Source organism: Hibiscus syriacus, unplaced genomic scaffold (genome assembly GCF_006381635.1).
Source record: "Hibiscus syriacus cultivar Baekdansim isolate YM2019G1 unplaced genomic scaffold, ASM638163v2 tig00116958_pilon, whole genome shotgun sequence".
NCBI classification, from domain to species: Eukaryota; Viridiplantae; Streptophyta; class Magnoliopsida; order Malvales; family Malvaceae; genus Hibiscus; species Hibiscus syriacus.
In genome coordinates, this window is record NW_024063484.1 from 725190 (window position 1) to 750038 (window position 24849).

Genomic DNA, 24849 nt, shown 5'->3' on the forward strand with positions numbered 1-24849 from the left:
GCCTGAATAATAAATGCTTGACAAACTGAGCTTTGGGAGTCTTTCTCGTCAGCTTCAAACTCTCTAAGATCTCCGGGACCGACCGACCTTATGATAGGTCTGAGCAAAATGAGCCTGATGTTTAATCCCGATTCAAAGACCGTCTTTCCAGCTAAATGATCGAAAAACATATTGAATTCAGCATATTTGTTTGAAGGAATAGTGAAAACATTTCCTTTATCATAACAACTTTGGCTGATTTGTCATCCAACAATATAATTCTGCAATTAGATCGAAAAAATAAATCCATACATACATACATACATACAATGTGTTGAGAGTAACTGGATGAAACAACAGAGTAATTCCTCGGTTCACTATGAACATAAGAAGATATGGAATCGAAGGATCTGAATTAGAGAAACTGTTTATGTTTGAGTTATAATGTTGCATGGCTTTTTACACATCTGCTTTGTTGGAACTGTCACTTCGTCGGCTCTCAAGTATTAATCTGTTGAGAAGGATATAGGCATCATGTTCATGAAAACTGAGTCTGTTTTCTAGGAATTAGAAACCCAGTTCGGAATGAGGGCTTCAGTCTGATTTGGAAGTGTATTCCACATTTTTCTCTGTTCATCATAGCTTCCTAATACAGCAGACTGGTTCTGATCACCCAATTTATCTGCAAACAGATCGTAATAAGATGTAGTGTCGACGTTTTTCAATATTTTTACTATTTTCCCTTGCTTTTCGTCGATCAGAATCTGTCCATCGACTGATTCAACACCTTCAGCAATCACTTTGATTGGCATTTCTTCGATGGTGGGTTTCAGATTGTGATGATCTTCGGCCATGAATATTGCACCAAGGATTTCACCCAAGAATATTTCCTGCAAACAAACAGAGATTCAGTTGTTCCAGAAGATCTCAATGGTTCTTTGGTGGAGAAAGTACATTTTATTCATAGATTGGAAAATGTTACCGTATGGTGATATAGGTGATGAGTTTGCTGCAAATTGTAGAATCTGGACAGTAGACGCTTCACAAACCGAGCTTCAGAAGTCTTCCTTGACAGCTTCAGCCTCTTTAAGATCTCTGGAATCTGACCAACTTTACGCTGAGTTCCGAGCGGAATGAGGGTGATGTTTAATCCCGATTTGAAGACCGTCTTTGCCGCAAATGGATCGAGAAACATATTGAATTCAGTATACTTGTTTGAAGGAATGGTGAAAACATTCCCTTTATCATCACAACTTTGGCTGATATGTCCTCCAACAATATACACATTCTGCAATTAGATTGAATAGATACTTGATTTCATTATAGAAAACATAAATCCCATTACACATATAGGTATATACAACCATACGTAAATATATACATACATGCATCCATACATAAATACCTCCATACATGCATGGATACTATCCTACCTCCCTCTTACCCCATTACATATGGGAATAGGGTCAGCTAATTTTTTTTATGCATGGATACATACATATAATAGAGTAAATTCATGAAACAACGGATTAATTCCTTGGTTCACTACTAACATAAAAAAGATAAGAAATCCAAGTACCTGAATTAGTGAAGCAGTTTTTGTTTGAGTTATAATGTTGGCTAAAGTAGTCAAAGGTCCATTTGTCAATATGTTAATCTTTGATCCAGAATCCATGGATTTCAGTATCGAAGTCCAAATTTCCAGTGCCGAAGGCTGTCTTGGTAATTTGACCGAGTTTTCTGCTGTATATCTGCAGTGAAAGTTGATATATTTCAGCTCCAAGTTCTTCAGACAGTTGCAAGAAGGATATAAGAAGAGTACCTTCGAGGACTTCGTGGTAAGTCTCGAGCTAATCCGTAAAGAGTATCCGAATCAAGAAATCCTCCACTTCCATGTGGGATAGCCTTAGCATACTTGCAATCTCCAACTGGAGGGAAAACTTTGTCCGACTGAGTCATAGCAAATACATCTCCAAGGCCAACAGGAATGTCATCCCGGCCCATCATGTGCAGTAAATCATAGATGATGTCTATCGTTGCAGCATTAGCCCATCCAGTTGGGCTTACTAATATTGCCTGGATAAAGAGAAAGACGACGAACATCAAATCAAACCTGCTGGTTCAGATAAGCGTTTGCGCATCATATTAGGCCATTCGCAGCCTTTCTTTTGAGAGCTTGGGCATGCATTTCTAGTGTCATTTAGAAGTGAAACCATTTACCTTGAGGTTGAGAATTTCCACAGGCACTTTGAGGAGATAAAATAGAGACAGAAAGTCTCCAGCACTCATATCCATATCGAAAACAACAGGTTTGCCAAGTTTTTTGTTTTCCAAATCTGGTTTGTAAAAAACTTCCCTGTAATAAGGAAATTCCGTCATAAGATTGAACCTCCCAGTATTTTCCGGTCTGTTTAGAACCTGCATTCGATCAATGCGTGTGATATTCATTAGTACACAATTTATAGTAAATATCAGACTCATTAAAGTTAAAACAGTAAGAACTTACATCCAAAAAATTTATGAAAAATTGTCGATCAAGTTTGCAGTCAACATCCGGATTAGGTTTTGCCTTCGTAGCAATAAGAACCTGAACTGCATCGGGATCGGTCATCTCCATCGTGTAGCCATCCTATATGATTTATAATGCAATGAAATCCCTAGTATAGTTACTATAACATGGTTAAACCGTAAATAACCTCGGAATTCATGGTGGTTTAAACCTGACCTCACATTTCCCTTTTCCATTCTCTACAAAACAAAATGGATCTCGAAGTCCTGTCTGAACATGACCGCTATGCACTCCATCTTTCTTCAGTTTGAACTTTGGAACTTTAAGGTTATCAAAGAATGGATTGGAACCATCGGACATTCCGTAAGGTTTATTCGAAGTAACGACAGTAATGTTCATGTATTCCATTTCTGCAAATTTGTTCTCCCCATTTTTCGTGTCTGAATTACGCATGATTGAGACTGCTACACCAGCCATGAAGGAGTCCCACATGAAGGAACTATACTGAAAGTAGCAATAATAATGGCATTAACAGTAGAAAAATACAGTGTCACTCATTACATATGCATTACAGGGTTAGTAACTATCAGAAAAATTATATCAGCATCAATCAAAAACTGAATCCGGAGCTTATACAGTCAATGATAAGAGGGGGAGTCTTGAAGATTTGGGACTTGAATCCCAACATCTAGAACCCGTTTCCCTATTTTAGGCAGTGGACTCTTTAGCAGAAGTTACCGTGTCAAATTTATCAGCAGATTCAGGAGCTATTTTTGTTTTCAATGACTGGAAGCAATACTCTGCCTCATAAGTTCCTTGGCTCGCCTCAAATGCCTTAAAAAACTCCTCAGTTATGGGGATGGTATTTGTTGCATCCAAGGGAACAATGGTGATTGGAATACCAGAATGAAGCACCTGAAATATTAGCAGTACATATACAAGCCTATATGCAATCAGTCAATAATGATGCCAGGTATTAACGTTTTTAAGGAACTGTTTTCTCGGATTACCTGATAAGCAGCAAAGGGATCACCAAAGATATTGAACTCCGCATAAGGATTACTGTTGTAGTCAGTGTACAGATTACCAGGATAACCACAAGTGTCTGGCTGGCAAGACGAGCTAGAATTTCCAAAACAGCAACTGCTCGGATCTTCAGACCTAACCCCACCACCCATTACATATATGTGCTCAATATTCTTCTTAAGATGAGGATTATTCATTAGAAAAACGGCAAGATTTGTGTGAGCTCCGATTAGGAACACCGTAATTGGACCTGCAGATATTGTTTCGATCATCACTTGTTGAGCAGCAGGCTGTTGAAGAGGTGAATATTTCCTGCTTCCCTGATTCCATGAAAAGGAAGTTTTGAATTACATATAAAGGAACATGAAATTCACCATTTCAGCTCCCATTGTTATGTGTATTGAAGAATTACCTGTGGAAGAAAGGCTTTTCGAAGGCCAAAGTTGGTGTCCATATCTAATCGTCCTCCATAGCCTGCAGGAATTGTTTGCCTATATCTACAATACCCAGCTGTAGTCATCCCCTGGAATAATAAATAAAAATTGCAGAATTTAAGCATAAATGTAACTCTACTGACTCAATTGAAAAGAGAAATTCAACCTGTTCAATTATTGGAAGATATCCGCCAACATTTGGCAATATGGTGCCATCTTCAAGGATCCCACCTTCGCCACCAACTCCGACGGCTATGTCGTCGCGGTTCATCATGTAAAGCAAGTCATATATATGGTTGACAGCATGCCCTGCATCAGACCATATATTTGTGTTGATTGTGATTGCCTGCATTTGAGTAGAGGTGAGTGTCCGATATGAGTACATGTCACTCACAGTCACGAGTACACTCGATCTTTTCGAGCTTTTGCTATAAACTTCTGGAGGATTATGCTTCATACCAGTGTCAAAATATGTGTTGGACAAGGATGTTAATATACTGTTATGAAATTACAAGTAAGTATTGCCGAGTATCATTCAGTGATCTAAACTCTGAACTTGAGCTAAAAGCATGAAATTTCTTACATGAAAATAAAATTTGTAAATTGTTTCTATTATTCATTTTCCTTGAAATTCAAAATGAAGATATAAACTCCAAACACTCGAAAATTAAACAGACCCATCAGATTTTTACGCTTGGAATTGGAATTCGAGTAAAATAGCTCACCTCCAGTTCAAATTCAGATCTGTTGAGCTTCAAGAGGTAAAAAAGAGCGAAGAAATCATCAGTAGCCACATCTGTATCCAAAAGAATTCGAAAAGGCTTGGCCTCTACAGCGTTCAAAATTGCTCCAAAAACTTGTACGATCAAAAGTAGAGCAACCAAGGATTTTGTCTGCCTCAACATTCTGTCTCCTCCGACTGATGGTTTTCCTCCGATGAGAAAATATGGTTAGAAACGGTTCAGAGAAGAAGCCGAAAAAAGGAACCCTTTGGGTGATGGGATTCTGCAAATACAAAACATGTCTTCTCTAATAGTCAATAGAGAGTGAAACTGTACTCTTGAAATTTATAACGATGATTCATTGGTTTTTTACAATGTTTTAGTTTCATATTTTCTTAGATTTTTCAGGGTCTATTTAGGTCAATCTATCGGGAGTTAAACGACTGTCCCTTTTTTCTATATGTATATATATATATATATGGTATAAGGGGAGGTAAGATAGTAGATTATCCCAATACTAGGTTGAGAGCAGCTTTTGTAAGATATATCTGAATTATGAAATACCTTCAGGGGAGTTAAATGACCTCATGAGGTCATGAAATCGAGTCTCACGGAGGACATTTCATAATTCGGAGATCTCTTACGGAAACTGCTCTCAACCTGGTGTTGGGACAATCTACTATCTTACATCCCCTTATCCCATACATATGAGAAAAAGGGACTGTCATTTTTATCGAGAGTTAATTGATATTTTTATAGGGTAAACTATAATATTGGCCCCTTCATCTAAATTGTATACATTTTTTCTGAATTTAAAAAAATAATATTTCGTCACTTTTACTTTTATTTTATTAAAATGTGACCACGTTAGTTTTTATGTAATTAAGATATGATCACTTATTTTATCGACTTTTAAATATTTAGTCACTGAAATTTTGTTGACTATTATCAGTGATGAAATTAAATAAAAGTGATCATGTTTTAAATAAATAAAAATAAAAATGATCAAATATTACTTTTTTTAAAATTCAACAAAAAATTATAAAACTAAAACAAAAATGATTAATCTTGTAGTTTATCTTTTCTATATTTTTTTAATTTTTTATTAATATTATTGAATCATCCTATTAAAAAAATGTTGAAATATTAGTTGCATATGTTATAATTTGATAAATTATTGACATAAATCAACATAGCCTTCGTACAATTTTTGTTTTTTCCCCAAAAAGATTGTTTTAGTTTAAAGTAAAATACACAAATGATCTATTGATTATAAGATATTACTTTATTAAGTACTTTAACTATTAAAAGTTATAAAATAATTTCTTATTATTAAAAGTTACAAAATAATTATCCAATTGTTCGTATATTTTATCGTTATTTTTCGTTAAAAAAATTCATACGTATGAGATATGATAAAATTTAATTAAAAACCGTTTAATTTGTATTTTGTTTATCGATTCTTCGTTTGCGTTATGTTGTCGAGCCAATGCTTAAAAGTAATTATGGTATCAATAGATATCATTAAAATATAATATTATCATATCTCAATCAGGTGATTAATGTACAACTCAGAATGCCATCAATTTTTTAACGAAAATAATAAATTTAAGAGAAAATAACCTCAGTGACCAAAAATCCCATATAATATACGATTTTAACCAACTTTTTCCGGATTTGCCAAAATGACCAACAAAATCACAATGCGATCGCTAATTCGCAACGCGATCTCCATTATCGCAAATTCGCGTTGCATTTTCGCAATGCGATAGTTGAAAATCGCGTTGCGATGGTCTACAGTATCGTTGCGATTTTCCCAATTCGCAATGCGAATAAGTAAATCGCAACGCGAATTGGGAAAATCGCAATGCGAATAAGTAAATCGCAACGCGAATTGGGAAAATCGCAATGCGATACTGACTATCGCAATGCGATAATAAAAAATCGCAACGAGATACTTACTTTCGCAACGCGATACTGACTTTCGCAACGCGATTCTGACTTTCGCAACGCGATAATACATAATCGCAATGCGATTTTCAAAGCGCCATTAGTATCCTGGCCAAGTATTTTATTTTTAAATTCCAAACACGAATATTAATATATTGGAACACTGAACTGTCCACAGTATATCCCGTAATCGCAACTCATAACCTAAAACCTAAAATCACAACTCAGTCCCATCTCCATCTCTCACTCTCTCACCCATCTCCGACGAAATCCGTCCCCATCTCCGACGAAATCCGTCTATTTCCATCTCTCAGAGCCACCCTCACAATCAAAAATGGAAAATCAACCAAATCAACCAACGAGTGTTAGTTTTTTTAATTATTTTCTTTTTGAAATTTTTGCATTATTATTAGGTTTTTCATATTGAAATTGATGATAAGTTTACTGGTAATTTCAATAATAGATTAACCATTTCACTTAGATTGCTTATTAAATCAACCGAGAATCGCAACGCGAAATGCAAATCGCAACGCGATTTTAGTTTCGCGTTGCGATTCTCTCGTTGCGATAGTCGAATTCGCGTTGCGATTTTCATTTTCGTGTTGCGATTTTCATTTTCAGAAACTATTCTTCTTCTGCAAATTGAAACTTGAATGAATTGCATTACTTCAACCAAAAAACAAAGACAAATACGAAATTCACAGTGTTGCATATTTAAGTTTGAAGAATAAACTACTACTATTTATGTTTATTATTGTTTTTGGTATATCTTCACAGTGTAGTTTTTGGTATATCTAATTTATTATGTTTATTGTTTTTTTAGAACTTTTATTCGGCTCAATTGACCTTGAGAAATAAAGTCAGCCTGGCCAAAACAATTGCGTCGAAGCTTTCACCTGCACAAAGAAAAATGTTTGAGGATACATACTTCGGGCCATGGCTGAAAGTACAACATCCCGGTGGAGATGCGATGTTGACACACCTGTTTCTTCAAACCATGACTAGCGATCTACCAGAGACTATACAACGTCGTGATGAAGAGATATGGTTTGATTTTCCACCGGCGTATACGTGTTTTGGGCGGGAGGAGTTTTGCTTAATCACCGGTCTACGCTTCGGACACAATGATGTAGGTCGGTACACTAGACACATTACCCGCCCATCTTGGCTATCCCGGGTTTTTCCTGAGCTGGAGAGGCCGAGTTTACACGTAGAAGACCTGACAAGATTTTTGAATAATAAAGATGGTTTTACTCGGATGGATGACGTCGACGTTGTCCGAGTATGCCTTCTAATTCTTTTGCATGCCGGCTTTTTAGGCAGAGATGCCAGACAACCTATTCCAAATGATCTAATCAAATTGGTAGAAGACCTAAATGCGTGGAACCTGTTTCCGTGGGGCTCGTATTTATGGAAAGCTACATGTAATAAGTTATCGTCTGCCTTGGATGATCGAAAAAGTTTGCATGGCGATGGTTCCAAATACACTTTGACAGGCTTTATTTGGGCATTTAAGGTAAGAATTTTTATATGATGTTTCCAAAATTATAAGTAATTATTTAACAATTACTAATGTTTGTTATTATATTGTTTGTAGATTTGGATATTTGAGGCCTTTCCCGCCATTGGTGCTGCGGTTAGTAAATCAATATAATTCTGTTGACTCATTTCTGTTAGTTACATGCATTTCACATTTAAATGATTATATTTCTTGTGTATATTATTTTATAGATTCGTTCGTTTATTACTTGCATGCGCCCAGTTATTATAGTTGACGGAGCACATTTGAAAGGTCGATACCTTGGAGTAAACTTATTAGCAGTAGCCATGGATGCTAACAATGGGATATTGCCAATAGCTTACGGGGTTGGCAAATATGAAACCTCTGATTCATGGACATGGTTTATGGGGCATCTTAGGGATTGCATAGGTCCTATTAGCAATCTGACAATCATATCTGATAGGGCAAACTCAATTGACAACGCTGTTAGAAGGTGTTTCCCAGATGCTTTTCATGGACTTTGTGGTGTTCATTTGTATAGAAATCTAAAATCAAGGTCTGCTGGTATAAAAAAAGCACAAATGGACATACTGGAAGGCTGTAAAGGCTTATCGGGAAGTGGATTTCAATAAGCATATAAACTGTTTAAGACGTGTTTTGCCTCAGTGTGCTCAAACACTAGAAGATGTCGGGTTTGAAAGATGGTCAAGAGTACATCAACTTGGAGCAAGATATGGTTTCATGACGTCTAATAGTGCAGAATCAATTAACGCTCTAAGTCGTCATTCCCGGAAATTACCCATTACTATGTTAATGGAGTTTTTTCGAGCCTCTATTCAACAGTGGTACTACAAGAAAAGAAACCATGCAGGTATTATTTCTTTGAATTCGTAACTTATCATATATTTTACTAAGTATTATTTATTTAAATTTACAGGAACATTGGAACATCGTGTTACACCATGGACTGAAAAAAAAGATAACGAAACGTGTTGTGAAGTCAACGTCATGGAGAGTTGAACCATGTTCAAACACTTTATTTGAAGTACTGGATAATAACTTAAATGGGCTTGTCGATCTAAATGCAAGGACGTGTAGTTGTATGAAATGACAAACATCTGGTTATCCGTGTGGCCATGTTATAAAAGTTGCTCTTCATCTAAACCAAGATGATTCAAGCACATATGCTATGGATTGCTACACTACATAAGTATATCGACAGACTTATGCCGAGATTGTCTACCCTATTTCACATCCTTCTGAGTGGGACATACCAGATGACTTACAAACAGTTTTGCCACCAGCCATGGACAGAAGGCTACCTGGCCGACCAAAAAGTCACGATCGTATACCGTCTAAGGGTGAAGAGAAGAAGAGATCGACATGTAGTCGGTGCAAGGAAAGTGGTCATACAAGGTTGACATGTGGATCACCAGTGCCATCACAATCATCTTTTCCTCTACCAAAATATGGATCATCATCAAAATCCAAAGTTCATATGGTGTCAAGAAAAAGGCAATCAAAATCGCAATCATCTTTAAAATACCAATCACAACTGGCTTCACCTTTTGGGACTATTAACTTAGGTGATTTTTAAATGTAAACGTTGTATTATGTAGATTTTATGTGTGAACTTTTAACATTTTCAGTTAGACATGTATTAGTAACTTGAGTTTGAAAATTGCTATGATTTGTTCCAGTTGTTATCACTTAATAGGCAATCATCTTAATGTCTATCGCAACGCGGAAATTACTATCGCAATGCGAAATGAAAATCGCAACGAGAGAATCGCAATGCGAAATGAAAATCGCAACGCTAATTTCGCAATGCGAAATGAAAATCGCAACGAGGGAATCACAATGCGAAATGAAAATCGCAACGCGAATTTAATTTCGCGTTGCGATTTTCATTTTCGCGTTGCGATTCTCTCGTTGCGATTCTCTCGTTGCGATTTTCATTTCGCATTGCGATAGTACTTTTTGCCTTCAACATAATGCAGATTGAAATCAACAAAATCAACCATTACATTTCAATCAATTAAACAAGCATAAATAAGAATTATGTTAACATCAATTAAACAAATCAACTTTTACAAATCACCTTTTACAAATCAATTAAACAATCAAAAAATAACCAATAATTATTAGAGAAAATAACACTTCTACTATTGAATCAACTTTTGCAGCCATACATCATTTTCACGCAACTCACTTCTGAGATTAACCTGCATAAACCAAACATTTGCTCAAACAACACTTTCTACACATCTAAAACCTACAAACAGCAAATTATTGAATTCTAGGTACTTAACCAAACATTTTCAAACCACAAGCCTATAAACATACCAATTGTTTATGGACATTTTTATAACGTGGATGCAGGTAGGCAGCGTCTCGTATATATCGATCTAGCCATATAATGTCGAAACCACAAGCCTACTGCAGCTCTATCTATATCGGTGGGAGGTAGATACTTTATACTTCCTGTGATCAAACGGTCCAACGCCAAGCATACGAGAGGACCACAATCCCCTCTGGGTCCTTTCGTTTGTTGTGGTGCGGCTCGTCTCTGCTAACTGTAATATTGAGCTTCTTTGGCTTCTTGTTTCCAGAACGAGTCCAATAATTTATCGCATCCAAGTATTTAGCCAAATAAGAGCTCCATCCCTTAATAATATCTCTTAAATCAGCCAATGATATGTAATTTATCATGCTGTCATATATTATTGCCTTAAGGGATGGGATCTGAAGCTCGACGAGAAGCCAATGGTTACGTTCCAAAACAGGGATAAACACCTGCAATCATAAGTAATAATTCATTCATTTGCGCACTTATTTATGAATACCTTTAAACTCAATCTAAAATAAACACTAACCTTATCGACCTCCCACCATGCAGGATAAAGTTTAGCTTGTCCATTGCCCAACGCAAATGATTCATCTCGTTGATTCTTCAAGTGAACGGCGTTAAAAGACGTCGGCATAATTGTATACCGTGTATTTCTTTTATTTTCCTTAAGTTTCCTAATTATTAGAAGACGTGACACCCACGCATCGATATGCTGTTTTACAAAAAAAGACATATATTAGTAACTTACATAAATTTACAAAAAAAATAATCAAATGAAAATATAAGAAAAATATAAGACTTACCCCTCCATCGAAATAGCCATTGTCTTCGACCCCTAATAATACGCCCCACCAAGACCGATCAAGCAACAAATAGATATCATCATTGAGCTTGCATATGTCAGTGAAACACCCCTGGCTTCGCTCATGTAGATAAAAATCAACTGCGGTCTTAGCCCAAAGGGTGTTATCCAGAATTGTGTCCGGTAGTTGTTTCCTCTCCTCTTCAGATACCGGTATGGTACTGGCCGGTAACTCATACGAGAGCCAACTTGAATCCATCATGTCCGGCACGTCAGAGGGTTTCTCAAGAATCCTACATATGACGTCATGTGAATCGGGCTCTTGAATGGTGGGAGGGACCTCTTCAACGATGACAGTGGCCTCTTGAACGGTGGGAGGGGACTCTCGAGGAATGATAGGGGCCTCTTCAACGATAGGAGTAGACTCTTGAGGGATGATAGGCGAGTCGGGCTTCTTCTTGCGGTGTCTTCGCACTATTGGGGTATACGGAGACTTAATAGCACGTGCACGCCGTCTGATGCGTGAACTCTGTCGTGTAAGAAAAACCCGACGTAAAGCATCCACCTTATCAGTCCGCTAAATAAAAATACAAATATCAGTAAATAAACAGACATGATATTTAAACAGTGAAAACAAAGATAAATATATTTCAAACTTTCAACCAAAAGACAAAACAAAGACAAATACTAACTTCACAGTGTTAAAGTAAAAAGTTTAGCAGTTTTGGCAGCAACCGAATAAATTTACTAAGCAATCTAAGTGAAATGGTTAATTTAAGTGAAATTACGAGTAAATTTATCATCAAGTTAAATATGGAAAATCTTAAACTTACCTCGTTGCGTAGAGTATGAACCTCATTCTGCAACGATACTACCATCTCACGTAGAGCGGCAACCTCACCACGTAAAGTAGACACCTCCACACGCCATGCACCATCGTTATCAAGTAGAGTACCGATCTCCTCACGCAAGGCATTGACCTCATCACGTAACTCCCTTGACTCATCCCGTGGAGGTGGAGAATAGGGAGATAGAAGTCGTGGCATATTTGTCGGTCGCCTATCATGAGGTGATGGTGGAGAAGAGGCTCGATGATGTGACGGGATAGGTGATGGCTCTCGTTGTAGAGGTGTATAGTCGGGTCAATCAGGTGATGGCTCTAGGTGAGGTGATGGCTCTCGAAGTGGAGGAAGTGGAGGCTGCTCATCATTCGTGCCATCAAGAAAACGCTGACTAGCTTGCCACCAATCAGTGGCAAGCTCAGCCTCCGTGGGTGTCAGTCTCATTAATGGAATGTTGGCCTCCTAAAAATATAAAAACTCAAACAAAGTTAAACGTCTAATATTAATAACTTGTTTATATATGATAGTATTTGTGTTAACTTACATTATTTATTGTCGCATATGGTATTAAGTCTTCCCAATCCAACAGGCGTTTCCTCTTCCAGGAAATAGCCCTGGGAATATCATTTGAAGTTTTTATTGCATATGTCTTCATGGTGGGAAAGGCCTCGAATATCCAAATCTACAAACAATATAATAACAAACATTAGTAATTGTTAAATAATTAATTATAATTTTGAAAACATTATATAGAAATTCTTACCTTAAAGACCCAAACAAAGCCTGACAAAGTGTATTTCGACCCATCGCCCCGCAAACTTTTGCGGTCATCAAAGGCAGACGACAACTTAATCCAGGTAGCTTTCCATATATACGAACCCCACGAAAATAGATTCCATGCATTTAGGTCCTCTACCAATAATATTAGCTCCTGAGGAATAGGTTGTCTGGCCTCTCTGCCTAAAAAGCCGGCATACAAAAGTAGTAGAAGGCATACTCGGACAACATCGACGTCATTCATCCGAGTAAAACCATCTTTCTTATTATACAATTTCTTCATGTCGTCGACGTGTAAGTTCGGCTTCTCTATCGACTCATCAGGAAAAACCCTGGATAACCATGATGGGCGGGTGATATGACGAGTGTACCGGCCTACATCATCGTGTCCGAATCGTAGACCAGTGATTAAGCAGAACTCCTTCCGCCCAAAACAAGTATACGCCGGTGGAAAATGAAACCATATCTCTTCCTCACCACGTTGTATACTGTCGGGTAGATCGCTAGTCATGGTCTGAAGCCACAAATGGGTCAAACTAGCATCTCCACCCGGATGCTGTACTCTCAGCCATGGCCCGAAACAGGTTTCTTCAAACAATTTTCTTTGTGCATGTGAAAGCTTCGAAGCAATTGTAGTGGCTAGACTAACTTTATTCCTTAATGTCAATGAAGCCGAAAAAAATTTCTACAAAAAAACAATAAACATACCAAGTTAGATATACCAAAAATTACACTGTCAAGATATACCAAAAACAAAACAATAAACATAAATAGTAGTTTATTCTTGAAACTAAAATTTGCAACACTGTTTTTGTCTTTTGGTTGAAATGAAAATCGCAACGAGATAATGAGAATCGCAACGCGGAAATGACTATCGCAACGAGAGAATTGCAACGCGAAATGACTATCGCGACCAGACAATCGCAACGCGAAATGAAAATCGCAACCGCGAAATAAAAATCGCAACGCGAAATGAAAATCGCAACGCGAAATAAAAATAGCAATGCGATTTTTGTTTCGCGTTGCGTTTTTTATTTCGCGTTGCGATAGTTATTTCCGCGTTGCGATTTTCATTCTCGAAACTATTCTTCTTTTGCATTACTCCAACCAAAAGACAAAGCAAAGACAAATACTAACTTCACAGGCTAAACAGTTTAGCAGTATTGTCAACAATCGAATGAATTTAATAAGAAATCTAAGTGAAATGATTAATCTATTATTGAAATTACCAGTAAACTTATCATCAATCTCAATATCAAAAACCTAAAATAATGCAAAAATTTCAAAATAAAAAAAACTAACCCTCGGAGGTTGATTTTCCATTTCTGAATGATTGTGAGGGATTTTTGACTGTGAATGGTTGTGAGGGATTTCGCCGGCGATGGGGACGGAAATCATCGAAGATGGGGACGGATTTCGCCGTAGAGAGTGAGAGATGGAGATGGGACTGAGTGTTGTGTTTTTGGGTTTGAGGTTATGAGTTGCAATTACTGTGGACGGTTCAGTTTCCGATTTATTAAGAAAAAATTCGTGTTTGGAATTTGAAAAAAAAAATACGCGTTAATACGAATGGCGCTATGTAAATATCGTTGCGAAAGTCAGTATCTCGTTGCGATTTTGTATTATCGCATTGCGATAGTAAGTATCGCATTGCGATAGTCAGTATCGCATTGCGATAGTCAGTATCGCATTGCGATTTTCCCAATTCGCGTTGCGATTTACTTATTCGCATTGCGAATTGGGAAAATCGCAACGACATTGTATACCATCGCAACGTGATTTCCAACTATCGCAACGCGAAATGCAACGCGAATTTGCGATAATGGAGATCGCGTTGCGAATTAGCGATCGCATTGCGATTTTGTTGGTCATTTTGGCAAATCCGGAAAAAGTTGATTAAAATCGTATATTATATGGGATTTTTGGTCACTGAGGTTATTTTCTCTAAATTTAAAACATATGAATAGTAAAGTGATCATTTTGTAACTTTTAATAATCAAAGATTCAACAAAATAGCGTCCATTGTCCTATAGTTGGAAGCCAATTTTATAATTTTTTTATAGTCAAATGACTCAACAAAATAACGCCTTATAATCGAATGACAATTTGCATATTATATCCTTTAATTTAAAGTAATACAAAAAGTTAGCTATCAATTTATATATTAGGCATAATGACAAAACACACCTCTAACATTTGATAATATTATCACTTTGATCCCTATTTTTTCTTTTTTAAATACATTAACTCTTACCGTTTCATTTTGGGTCATAAACTCCTTTATTGAAAAAAATTGTTAGTCAATTAATAGTTAACATCTATAATCAAACAATATAGAGAGACATTGACGGAGCATGTCTAGGTCGAAGTAGATAATGATATGACATTCTATCACACAATTTTTTTTAAAAATAAATAATATTATAAACAATATTTTTTTTACTTCTTTTAAATCTGATGTGGCAACATGTTATTATCTACTAATTTAAATATGCCACGTCAATATTTTTTTATCTATTTTTGTTGAGTCAACTTTAAGTGACCGTTAATTGACTAAAAATATTCATCCAATGACTTTAAAATTAAGCGTTGGAGGTTAATGTAGTTCAAAAAAATATAAGGACCAAAATGACACTGTTGTCAAATGTTAGAGTTTTTTTTTTAATAATAACTATATATATATATATATATAAATATTACGCCTTAATAGATCAAAGATACATAATAAATGAAAAAAAAAACACTTAGAATTACAGAATCACTGAATCCCATATTGCCAACATCTGCACACAAAACAGAAGAAAGTAACATCTTGGCAACCAAACAGAAATTATTAATTCCCAGCTCAGAATTCTACACATTAAGTTGATTAATATAACTGGGGAAAATCCCCTCATCATAAAACCTCAAAAGAGCAATTTCCTGGAAGCTCGCTTGGTGGGATTTTCATGGATTCCGGAGTCTGATTCATCATGAAACCACCCAACAGATTTCTACATAATCTGCGATATCCCTGCAAAAACACCCCCACACAGAGAACATAATTAAAGCAGAATTCCAAATATAAGGGATTTATGAGAACTGGCTTTTTCTTTCTGTTTGACATAAAACCAGAAATCAAAGAAAGACGGGTTGCCTTGTTGAACAGTTTGCTTGTTGTGCCGGATGTCATGGATGGTGGCGGAGAGTTTCCAGTAAAGAGGGCGGCCGGCGTAGAAGGGAGCAAAGAGGAGGAGCACAGCAATTACTATGCGGAATGTGATCCTTGATGTAGAAGAAGCCATTGATTGATTTCCTTCACCGCTTATTTATCAGAGAAGTGACAAGATTTGTTGTTTATGCAGCGAACCCCCATATACGAGTAAAGTCACCTCTTCCAATTGGATTCGAGAAGAACAGTAAAACACCGTATTCAATTTTATGTCTAATGCATATTAGTCCCAAAAGTATACAACTGTTTCTATTTCAGTCTTTTAACAGTAATATATATAATACTCTTTTAACACTAATATTACCGTCAAACTTCTCGTTCCTACTTCCTAATTTTACTCTTGATGAAAAGAGAATGAAATAAATAAATTTGGGATTGAGAGTTGTAAATTTAGATTTAAAATGAAATAGAAAAGGAGTTAAAATGCCAATAAATATCCTATTTAGATTAAATGATATTAACGATTTAGATTAAATGATTTTAATGTAATCATCCATTACGAAACTATCATGTCATCGTCACATTAAATTATTGATAACAAAATAATATAATTACAGTTAAATATAAATGTTAGTATTAAAATTGACAAAGTTAAATATAAATGTTAGTATTAAAATTGACAAAATTAAAAGAGTAAATATTTAAAATTTAACAGCATAAAATTTGGATAGTATCTAGTTTAGTTTACCCTAAAAAGTATAAGCAGACATATTATTTGCATTATTGATTCTAGAATAACAAAATTACTTCTAAATCCTTTAAAAAAAACAAGCAAAACCTCCATGTTTTTATTTATTCACAAAATATGGCACTCGTAATTTTTCAAGCGAAACATGTCAAAGAAAACTGTGTTTGTAGGAACAATTGCAATCTTCAATAGCTAGGTCTTCTCTGTCTAGGTGCATGTCGTGACGGTTCTTCGTCGCTACCAGGAAACTCCCATCTCGCGATGACACCATCCCACGAGGAGGTTATCATCATCGGATAAAATGGATGCCAACTACAATCTCTCACCGGGGCTTCGTGATGATGGCAACTTGCTACCTGAGCACCACTCACCTACAATAGAATAACATGTCCATGGACAAAGAAATGTTCGCAAGACCATGACCATCAAGTAGAGGCGGCGAGGGGAGAAGAAGAAAAGGGAGCATCTTACATAAACCAGTATGGTAATGAAATCGTGGAAGTAGTAGCTTACCAGATCATATATATAAACCGAACCATCACTAGAGCCACTATATATGTATTTTTGACCAGTGCTGCAAAATTTGATTCCCAAAGTTAGAAAATATACCTGCTAATCCAATGGATGATCTTGAGGGTAAATGTAAATCATAAACCATCAAGTTGACTAAACTGCCTAGCTCGCCCAGACCCCACTCAAATATTGGACAGGTTTCGCTGATAAAAGCTAACAGAACATTTGAAACTTGAAAAAAGAAAGGGGTTAAAATAACTACCCAATTTGGCCAGTACATGCCATCCATTTGGGTTTTGCAACCGACTGGTAGTGGTGCAAACCAGACTTTACGACCTCTCCTAGGGTAAACATAAGTGATGCGAACTTATCTCTATGGTACATACATCAAGGCAATTAAAGTAAAACGCTGATCTGCAATTTGGGGATTCTTTGGGTAATTATAGTTAACCCATGTAATAATGAAAGAAAAGAAAAGAGATCGAACCATGTGGCCTAAGGGAGGGTTTTCAGCTGGCTAGATTCAGGCTAAGATTTTAGAAAAGGATTGCACATGCTTCCAAACCATAGACAAGCAAGCATTATTAATGAAGCACAAGTGCATAATTGAACCATGAAATACTTATAAGAGATTACCTATATGCTGGTGAGAAGTAACAACGAATCAAAGTACGCAACACTTTGTGGCCTTTGTATGTTGCTAATGACTGATCATGGGGATGTTTCAAGGCTCTTGCATGAGTCGGGTAATCCATCCATCTGTAGTCAAAGTGAGGATCCCTTAGCCTTGGAGTGCTGTCCAAAGAAATTAATATCAGTGGTAAGATACAGAGAGGGTATTGCCAAAAAAGGACGAGCCTTAACCGCTAAAAAATTATGCAAAATTCTAAGTCAAAAGTTTATTAATATCACAGATATAGCTCATATATCATATAGACAAAAAAGGAAATATCAAGCTTCAAGAAGTAATGCCAAAAATCGCATTAGGTGACAAAGGGAGTTGATTTTATATTACTATGGGACATTGGAGGACATCTTTCGTATATCCCAGAGTTTTGTAGTCTGATCTTTTCCGTTCGAAATGAAATAACGGCCATCTCCACGGCTATCAATGAAGGTAACCCCTTCTAGATGCCCTATCAAGACCCCATCTGCTTTTCCTCTAGTGCTAAAGGAACGCCTATCCCACACCTGTTCAAGCCAATAAGAAGTTTCTTTATTATACAAGATGATCAGCAAGAGACTAAAGCCACTTTGATTTTGACTGACACTAATCAGAGCATATCTAAGATAATCACAAAATTTCGTAGTCGAGGTTACATTCATCTGCAACGGTTACATAAGTATAAAATTCACCTTACAGAGATGATCATCACTGCCGGAAAATAGGAGATGGCCAGTTTCATCGGCAAAGCATACTGTGTTAACATCAGACTGCAGGAGGAAATGGGAATAGAACTTAGCATCTCCAAGCCAAAAATAATTGAATGTTGGAATGCTCCTTGAACATTTAACAATGCATGGAATGAAAAGTAATTGCAATACCTTGTGCGCCATAATTCGGAGGCTAGGTCTTTTTGAATCAAGATCATAAACATATATAGAATTATCACTACTTGCAGCAACAAGCTCTTTTCCATCAGTGGAAAATTTCACAGAGAAAATTCCAATTCCTTCATATTCATCATCATTAGAATCATCAAAAGAAAAGTCCAAACCTTCATGAATTTCCTGCATAAGAAGTGAGATATAGTTTTACTATAATGATGGGAAACAGCTCAATATGGATAATAAGATTTCCAGCTAGCGCTTTCAGAAAAAGATGACTGTTATAGCAATTAGCAATACCAATCCCTCAACCCCATAATCTTTCTGCTTCTTTAGATGCTCTTGAAACTGAAGAAGACTAATTAAGTCCCTCAGATCATCCGGTATAATTATTGCCTAATTCATTTCTAGAAGCCAAAATGGTACTTTCAAGTTGTTTATATCATGAACATTTGGTGATGTCTATGATGAAAAAGAAGTGTTTGTTTTAATTGGCAAAATTGAACATATACATTGGAAATAACACTTCAACCAGTTGATATGCATATAAAGTATTGATTTTTGAAGTTATTAGCACTTGTAGAAGATACCGTAATATTTGCAATTGACTCTGAGGCAGTAGATCCAACATTCACAATGTGAACAATAGGGGATAAACTAGAATACACCTGCATTATTAGCAATGATTAGCAATCAAGTTAAATGAAATGAAACCAAAACAAAGAGAAAAGAGGGGCAATATAATCAAAGAATCATTAACTATAAAATTAAGTCATCAGGCAATAACAGTATATCACACTTACAAGAAATCGCTGATCCGGTGAAAGACAGGTATCAGTAATCGTCCATCTCAAGCTTTTCGCCAGAATGTTCTTCTGAACTTTCCATCCCTTGTCCACATTATATATCTTAATGTGACTTCTCTGCATCATCGGGAAAAGATTAAAATCAGTCAAAGAATAAGATCATAGAAACTTCAGTTTAAGTGAAGATATACAATCATTGAGCCAACAAATAAACAATTGGTCACTATTTCAATGTTTTGACTAAAGCCTGAGTGAATGAAGCAACACCTGGAATCCAGCAACAAAAAGAGAACCATCGGCTGAAAACTGAGACACGTATGCTCGACTTTTCAGGTGGTCCACCCACCAGGGACCATTGACAGGCAAATACCGACTTAAAACATAGCAACCATCAGCTGATGAAAATCTACCCCTACCAGTATAATTACCCTCTCGCCCGACCAACATTTTCACCGTAGAAACAGGTAGTTTCCGCTTGCCAGGAACACTTCGGGACAGAAGTTCATGGGGTCCTGACCTAAGGTTCGTGTGTTGTGCAATATCATGAACAAGATAATCAGAATCCTCACTACAATCTTGGTTTGCACAAGTTCCATTAGGGGCAATCCCATCATCACAAGCACTAACATCCTTTCGAGACCTACTCATTATGCAAACTAAGTACTTAAATTCAACAAACATGTAATTTTGAGCTAAATCCTTCTAAAGTAGAACCCCAGAAAAATCAGTCTCTCTCATATCACTGTAAAATCTTCAACTTCAGTCCCTTGTCAATCCTGCAAACAGAGACATTTTACTTCAAATGCTGAAATTCAAGCTCTTCAACAACACAAACAACTAAGAAAATCATACTACATTCCTAACCCTAAGATGTAATTCGCTTCCTTAACATATTAAATCATCATCATTTAGAATCAGACGGGGCTAATTGAAATACAACTTTAGACGATTCAAAATATTGTTTTAAAGTGAAAAACCAATACTAACAAGTCTCATATAAGATGAACCTTTGGAGAAAGCTCCAATTGAAGTAAAATTCCAAAAAGTAAACATCAAAAGGAATCATTTGTCCGGTTGCATAGAAATCCAGGAGAAAGTGATAAGTCAAAAACATTGATATAATCACCATTCACAATTTTAGTAAAACAATCCAAAATTCAAATACTAAAAAGGAAGGATCAGATAAAGAAAACGAACTGAACCGTGGATGGAAACAAGTTTATCTCGTCGTTCAAACCAGAAAAGATAAACCTTCATCGGCCGACTATACAAACTTGTTCCCATCAACAAAACTGAATCGGCCCATTCAAGTAAAAAACAGTGAAAACATAATTGGTGTCAGTCCTATCAGGTTATCAGAATTTACTCATTTAACCAAACAAGAAGAAAAAGTTTAAGGAAATGAAGAGAGAGTAATTGGTGTCAACCCTCTATTTTTTTGTCAATTAGCCGAACGAAGAAGACGATCTAGAAGGATATTTGATAAGAATAGTGGTTTTAATAGTCAGCTATGTTTGTTTTTTTTTCCTGAAAAAAATAAGCGCTTATTCCCGGAGATAATTGTAAGTAACAGCGGGGTATCAGGGAGGTACGGGACAGGTGTAAGATGGAGATAATGCTACGTGACATCACGCGCAACATGTTGCCTTTTGTAAGCTTAACCACCTCCATCAACCGTAAATGTGACACTAAACTGATAATTATTTTAAATCTTATATTGTAAATTATTATGATTAATTCGATATTAACTAAATAATAAATAAATTATATTTGTCAAAGCTATGTTTTGGACATGGAGATATATGTTTTGTATAGCTATAGATGCATGTTCATGTTTGCATTTGACCATATGATGCTTGTAGTATTATCATAGCAAGTAAAGTTATAAGTTGGATTGAAATATGTGTTTGAAAAGCATGTCATAGGATGATTTTCAATTGTAGATGTAGAATGGTTGCCAATGCTTTATCATATTAGAGTCGTGTTTTTTTGATGTTATAAACGTTATGTTTATTAGGATGATTACAATATAATATTTATTTAAAAATAATAATTTATTAATAACGTACACACACCCAACAAACGTCGATATTCGAACTCAAGACTTCTAAAAAGATCAACATACTCATACATAGATTTATCACATCGAGAATTAATACTCTTTTATGAATGATAATATATTCTATATTTTTTATAGTCTCAACTTAAACCTTTCTTTTCCAATAACCTTATTTACAATGCGATACTTAATTTAGTCATCATTTTGAATTAGTTATATTCATTATCAGAGATCCAATACATACATTGACGCGCATTTACAAAAGTTTAGGGACTAAAGAGTTAAATAACAAAGGTTTAGAGACTAAATTTTAACATTCCAAAGTTACACAAAGTACTTTATCAATATTCCTTATAGATTGGGTTTAAGGTGGCTAACCCAACATAAATTTGTCTTCAACTATAAATTGTATTTATACCTACACCAAAATTAAGCCATTTTTTATTTATGAAAAGAGAGCTCGCAATCTAGTTTAACATGTCAAAGGTAGGGTTGTAAACGAGTCAAGTCGAGCTCAACAATACTCGAGCTCGACTTGACTCGAAAACATTAAAATGGAATTTGACTCGGCTCGAAAACTGATGAGTCTAAAATTTCCAAGCTCAACTCGAATTCAAAACCATGAATTGGAGCTCGTAAAAGCTTAGAAAACTCGAAATAAAAAAATCTTAAACTTAATTCTGTTTAAGCTCAAATTCAAACTCGTACTTGAATCTTAAGTACATAAAAATCTTATGATGCATTTAAAAAAATCAACACATAAATATTAATAATATTAATAATTTGGTTTTTTTAAAAAGATAAAATTTTAATATGTTATTTTTTCGAGTTGCTCGTGAACTTTTCGAGTCGAGTATTATAACATCCCCAACCCGTACCCGACCCGGATACAAGTCTGAGGTGTCACATTGACTTTTCAAAACATGAACATTCATAAAAACTATATGAAATTTTAAAATTTTATTAAAACAAAAGTCATATTTACACCATTGAGTTCAAAACATTACAGAGTTGATCAGAGCATACACAAATCTATATTTATTTACATGCCAACGCCTTTAAGACAACAAAATACCTACTACGTGATTTACTTCTGATCTGATCTCTTGTGAAGATATGTTGTTATGCCGGTCTCAAGTCTAGTCCTCGTGCTTCTTAGTACCTACGTGTAAAACACTTGGACGCTAAGTCATAGACTTAGTGAGACATAAACATATAATAAATAATTTCTATAATATGAACATGTAATCAATTATCTAATAACAATTATGCATATAACCTTATAAACCCATAATGTCATATAGGAATCAATATAAACAATAATAACATGATAACATGCAAACTTGTACATATTCTTTACATCTTTTATAAGCCCATGCACACTATTGAGAACTCAAGGTATACAAGTACTATGAGGTTGTGCACACATATGCTATCACCATAGCTCGTATAAAATTCATTAAGTGGCATATGAAATTTGTGTCCCGAAGGACCTATCCATATGTTCCGAAGAACATAGGTAACTGTCCATATGTCCCGAAGGACATAGGTAATCTTGTCCATATGTCCCGAAGGACATAGGTAAACTATCCATATGTCTCGAAAGACATAGGTAACCCTCGACTCTTGGCATGCCAACTATACCTCTAGCTCTCAAAATACATAACATGGACATTATATTTTATCCCTTCACATAATCAAACATCCATCTATTCACATCATATAACTTATATCATATTTTCATGTAATCACATGTTTCCTTTAACATACTTTATATCTTGTACTCATATAATCATATCACTTATACTTTCTCTTTCATATATCTCACGTTATATCATTCATAATCACATAACTTTAACATACTTAATATATCATATAACTCAACTAACTCAATCTCAATTCACATGTAGTTTCCTAACTTATTCCTATTTAGATTATTTAACATAAACAAGTAATCTCGTGTATCCTATAAGTAAATACTATCTATTTGGTCTCACTCTTCCATTTACTCATATTAATCATTTCTATTAATTCGATTTTACATAACTCCTATATTATAGTTTCCTTTGAGTATATAATTCTTTCCTAATTAATTATCTTACAATTTCGTATCATCTATTATGTTCAAGTCTCCTCATTAATATACTATTCCCATTTAGTCATATAATTTAATTATACTGATTCCTATAATTGATCACATATATCATTTAGCATGTGTGGTCATCTATCATATAACTTATTTGTATGTTTCAATTCCTATAAACTTCTCATATGATTTCCTATATTCTTTGTGCTATACTTTATATCACATAAAAACCCTACATAGTTTAGATCATAATTCCATTTATACAATTCCTTATATATCTATTGTCGTTTATCATGTCACATAGATTCCATACATTCACCTATGTTCACACAACCATGTAAAATATATACAATCACATGCTCATATTTATGATTCATGTATACTATTATAGGAAATAGACTCATCGCGAGTCTTATTTCCATATCGTGAGTCTTATTTCCATTCATCATACGTCACTAATACGCACTCACCTTAGCCTTGTTTGAATTGAATCGATTCTAATTCTTCAATTGCTCTGGAACAAAGTCACGTTCAATATCTACATAATTATACATTGATAGATATCAGTATTCCACTTGATATACTCTAATCTTTCATTTCTTATACTAAATGAAAGGCTAATTTCATTCCTTGTTTAACATAAGTATCAGTACACTATATAGGGTATCGATACCTCCCTTAATTGAGGTATTGATACCATGCCTAGGTATCGATACCCATATTGCATTATGTAATTTTTTGTTCAAGGGGGTATCGATACACTCCTGAAGGTATTGATACCCTTTGAATATCTTCCTGAATTTTACTCTGGAGGTATCGGTACCTGTTGAATGGGTACCGATACCCTTTGCCCAGAATTCACATTTTAAGCACGAAAATTCACTTAATTTCTCACAAATACCTCATGTTTCAACCCTTTACATATCCATAACTCATATACATATGCTTAAACCCATTTCTACTCATTAATCACATCTTAAACCTCCAAATCATATCATCCATATGAAATTCAAGAATTAAACTCAGTTTTCAACATGTTCCAAATT

At 35.4% G+C, this 24849-nt stretch overlaps 2 protein-coding genes across 6 annotated transcripts; both read right to left on the reverse strand.

Annotated features, from left to right (window-relative positions):
• Positions 1–152: 152 nt before the first annotated feature.
• LOC120189434 lies at positions 153–4965 on the reverse strand. 5 transcript variants are annotated; one of them, XM_039192718.1, is made up of 12 exons: positions 4674–4958; positions 4115–4294; positions 3927–4037; positions 3499–3834; positions 3227–3403; positions 2705–2992; positions 2486–2608; positions 2200–2397; positions 1802–2055; positions 1559–1730; positions 962–1147; positions 389–869 (listed from the first exon to the last, which is right to left on the reverse strand). In XM_039192718.1, the coding sequence occupies exons 1-12, from the start codon at positions 4851–4853 to the stop codon at positions 540–542; spliced, it is 2535 nt and encodes an 844-aa protein (XP_039048649.1). In that variant the 5' UTR covers positions 4854–4958; the 3' UTR covers positions 389–539. The 5 variants fall into 5 exon arrangements, 4 of the variants coding, with proteins under 4 accessions (XP_039048650.1, XP_039048649.1, XP_039048648.1 ...); XM_039192717.1 differs by having other exon boundaries at positions 391–869; positions 962–1267; positions 4674–4956; XM_039192719.1 differs by lacking the exons at positions 389–869; positions 962–1147 and adding an exon at positions 153–234 and having other exon boundaries at positions 4674–4965.
• Positions 4966–16860: 11895 nt separating this feature from the next.
• On the reverse strand, positions 16861–20434 carry LOC120189656 (LEC14B homolog). Its single transcript, XM_039192874.1, has 9 exons — positions 19926–20434; positions 19656–19775; positions 19443–19520; positions 18850–19035; positions 18661–18738; positions 18320–18495; positions 17941–18099; positions 17305–17365; positions 16861–17162 (listed from the first exon to the last, which is right to left on the reverse strand). The coding sequence occupies exons 1-9, from the start codon at positions 20337–20339 to the stop codon at positions 16977–16979; spliced, it is 1458 nt and encodes a 485-aa protein (XP_039048805.1). The 5' UTR covers positions 20340–20434; the 3' UTR covers positions 16861–16976.
• Positions 20435–24849: the final 4415 nt, after the last annotated feature.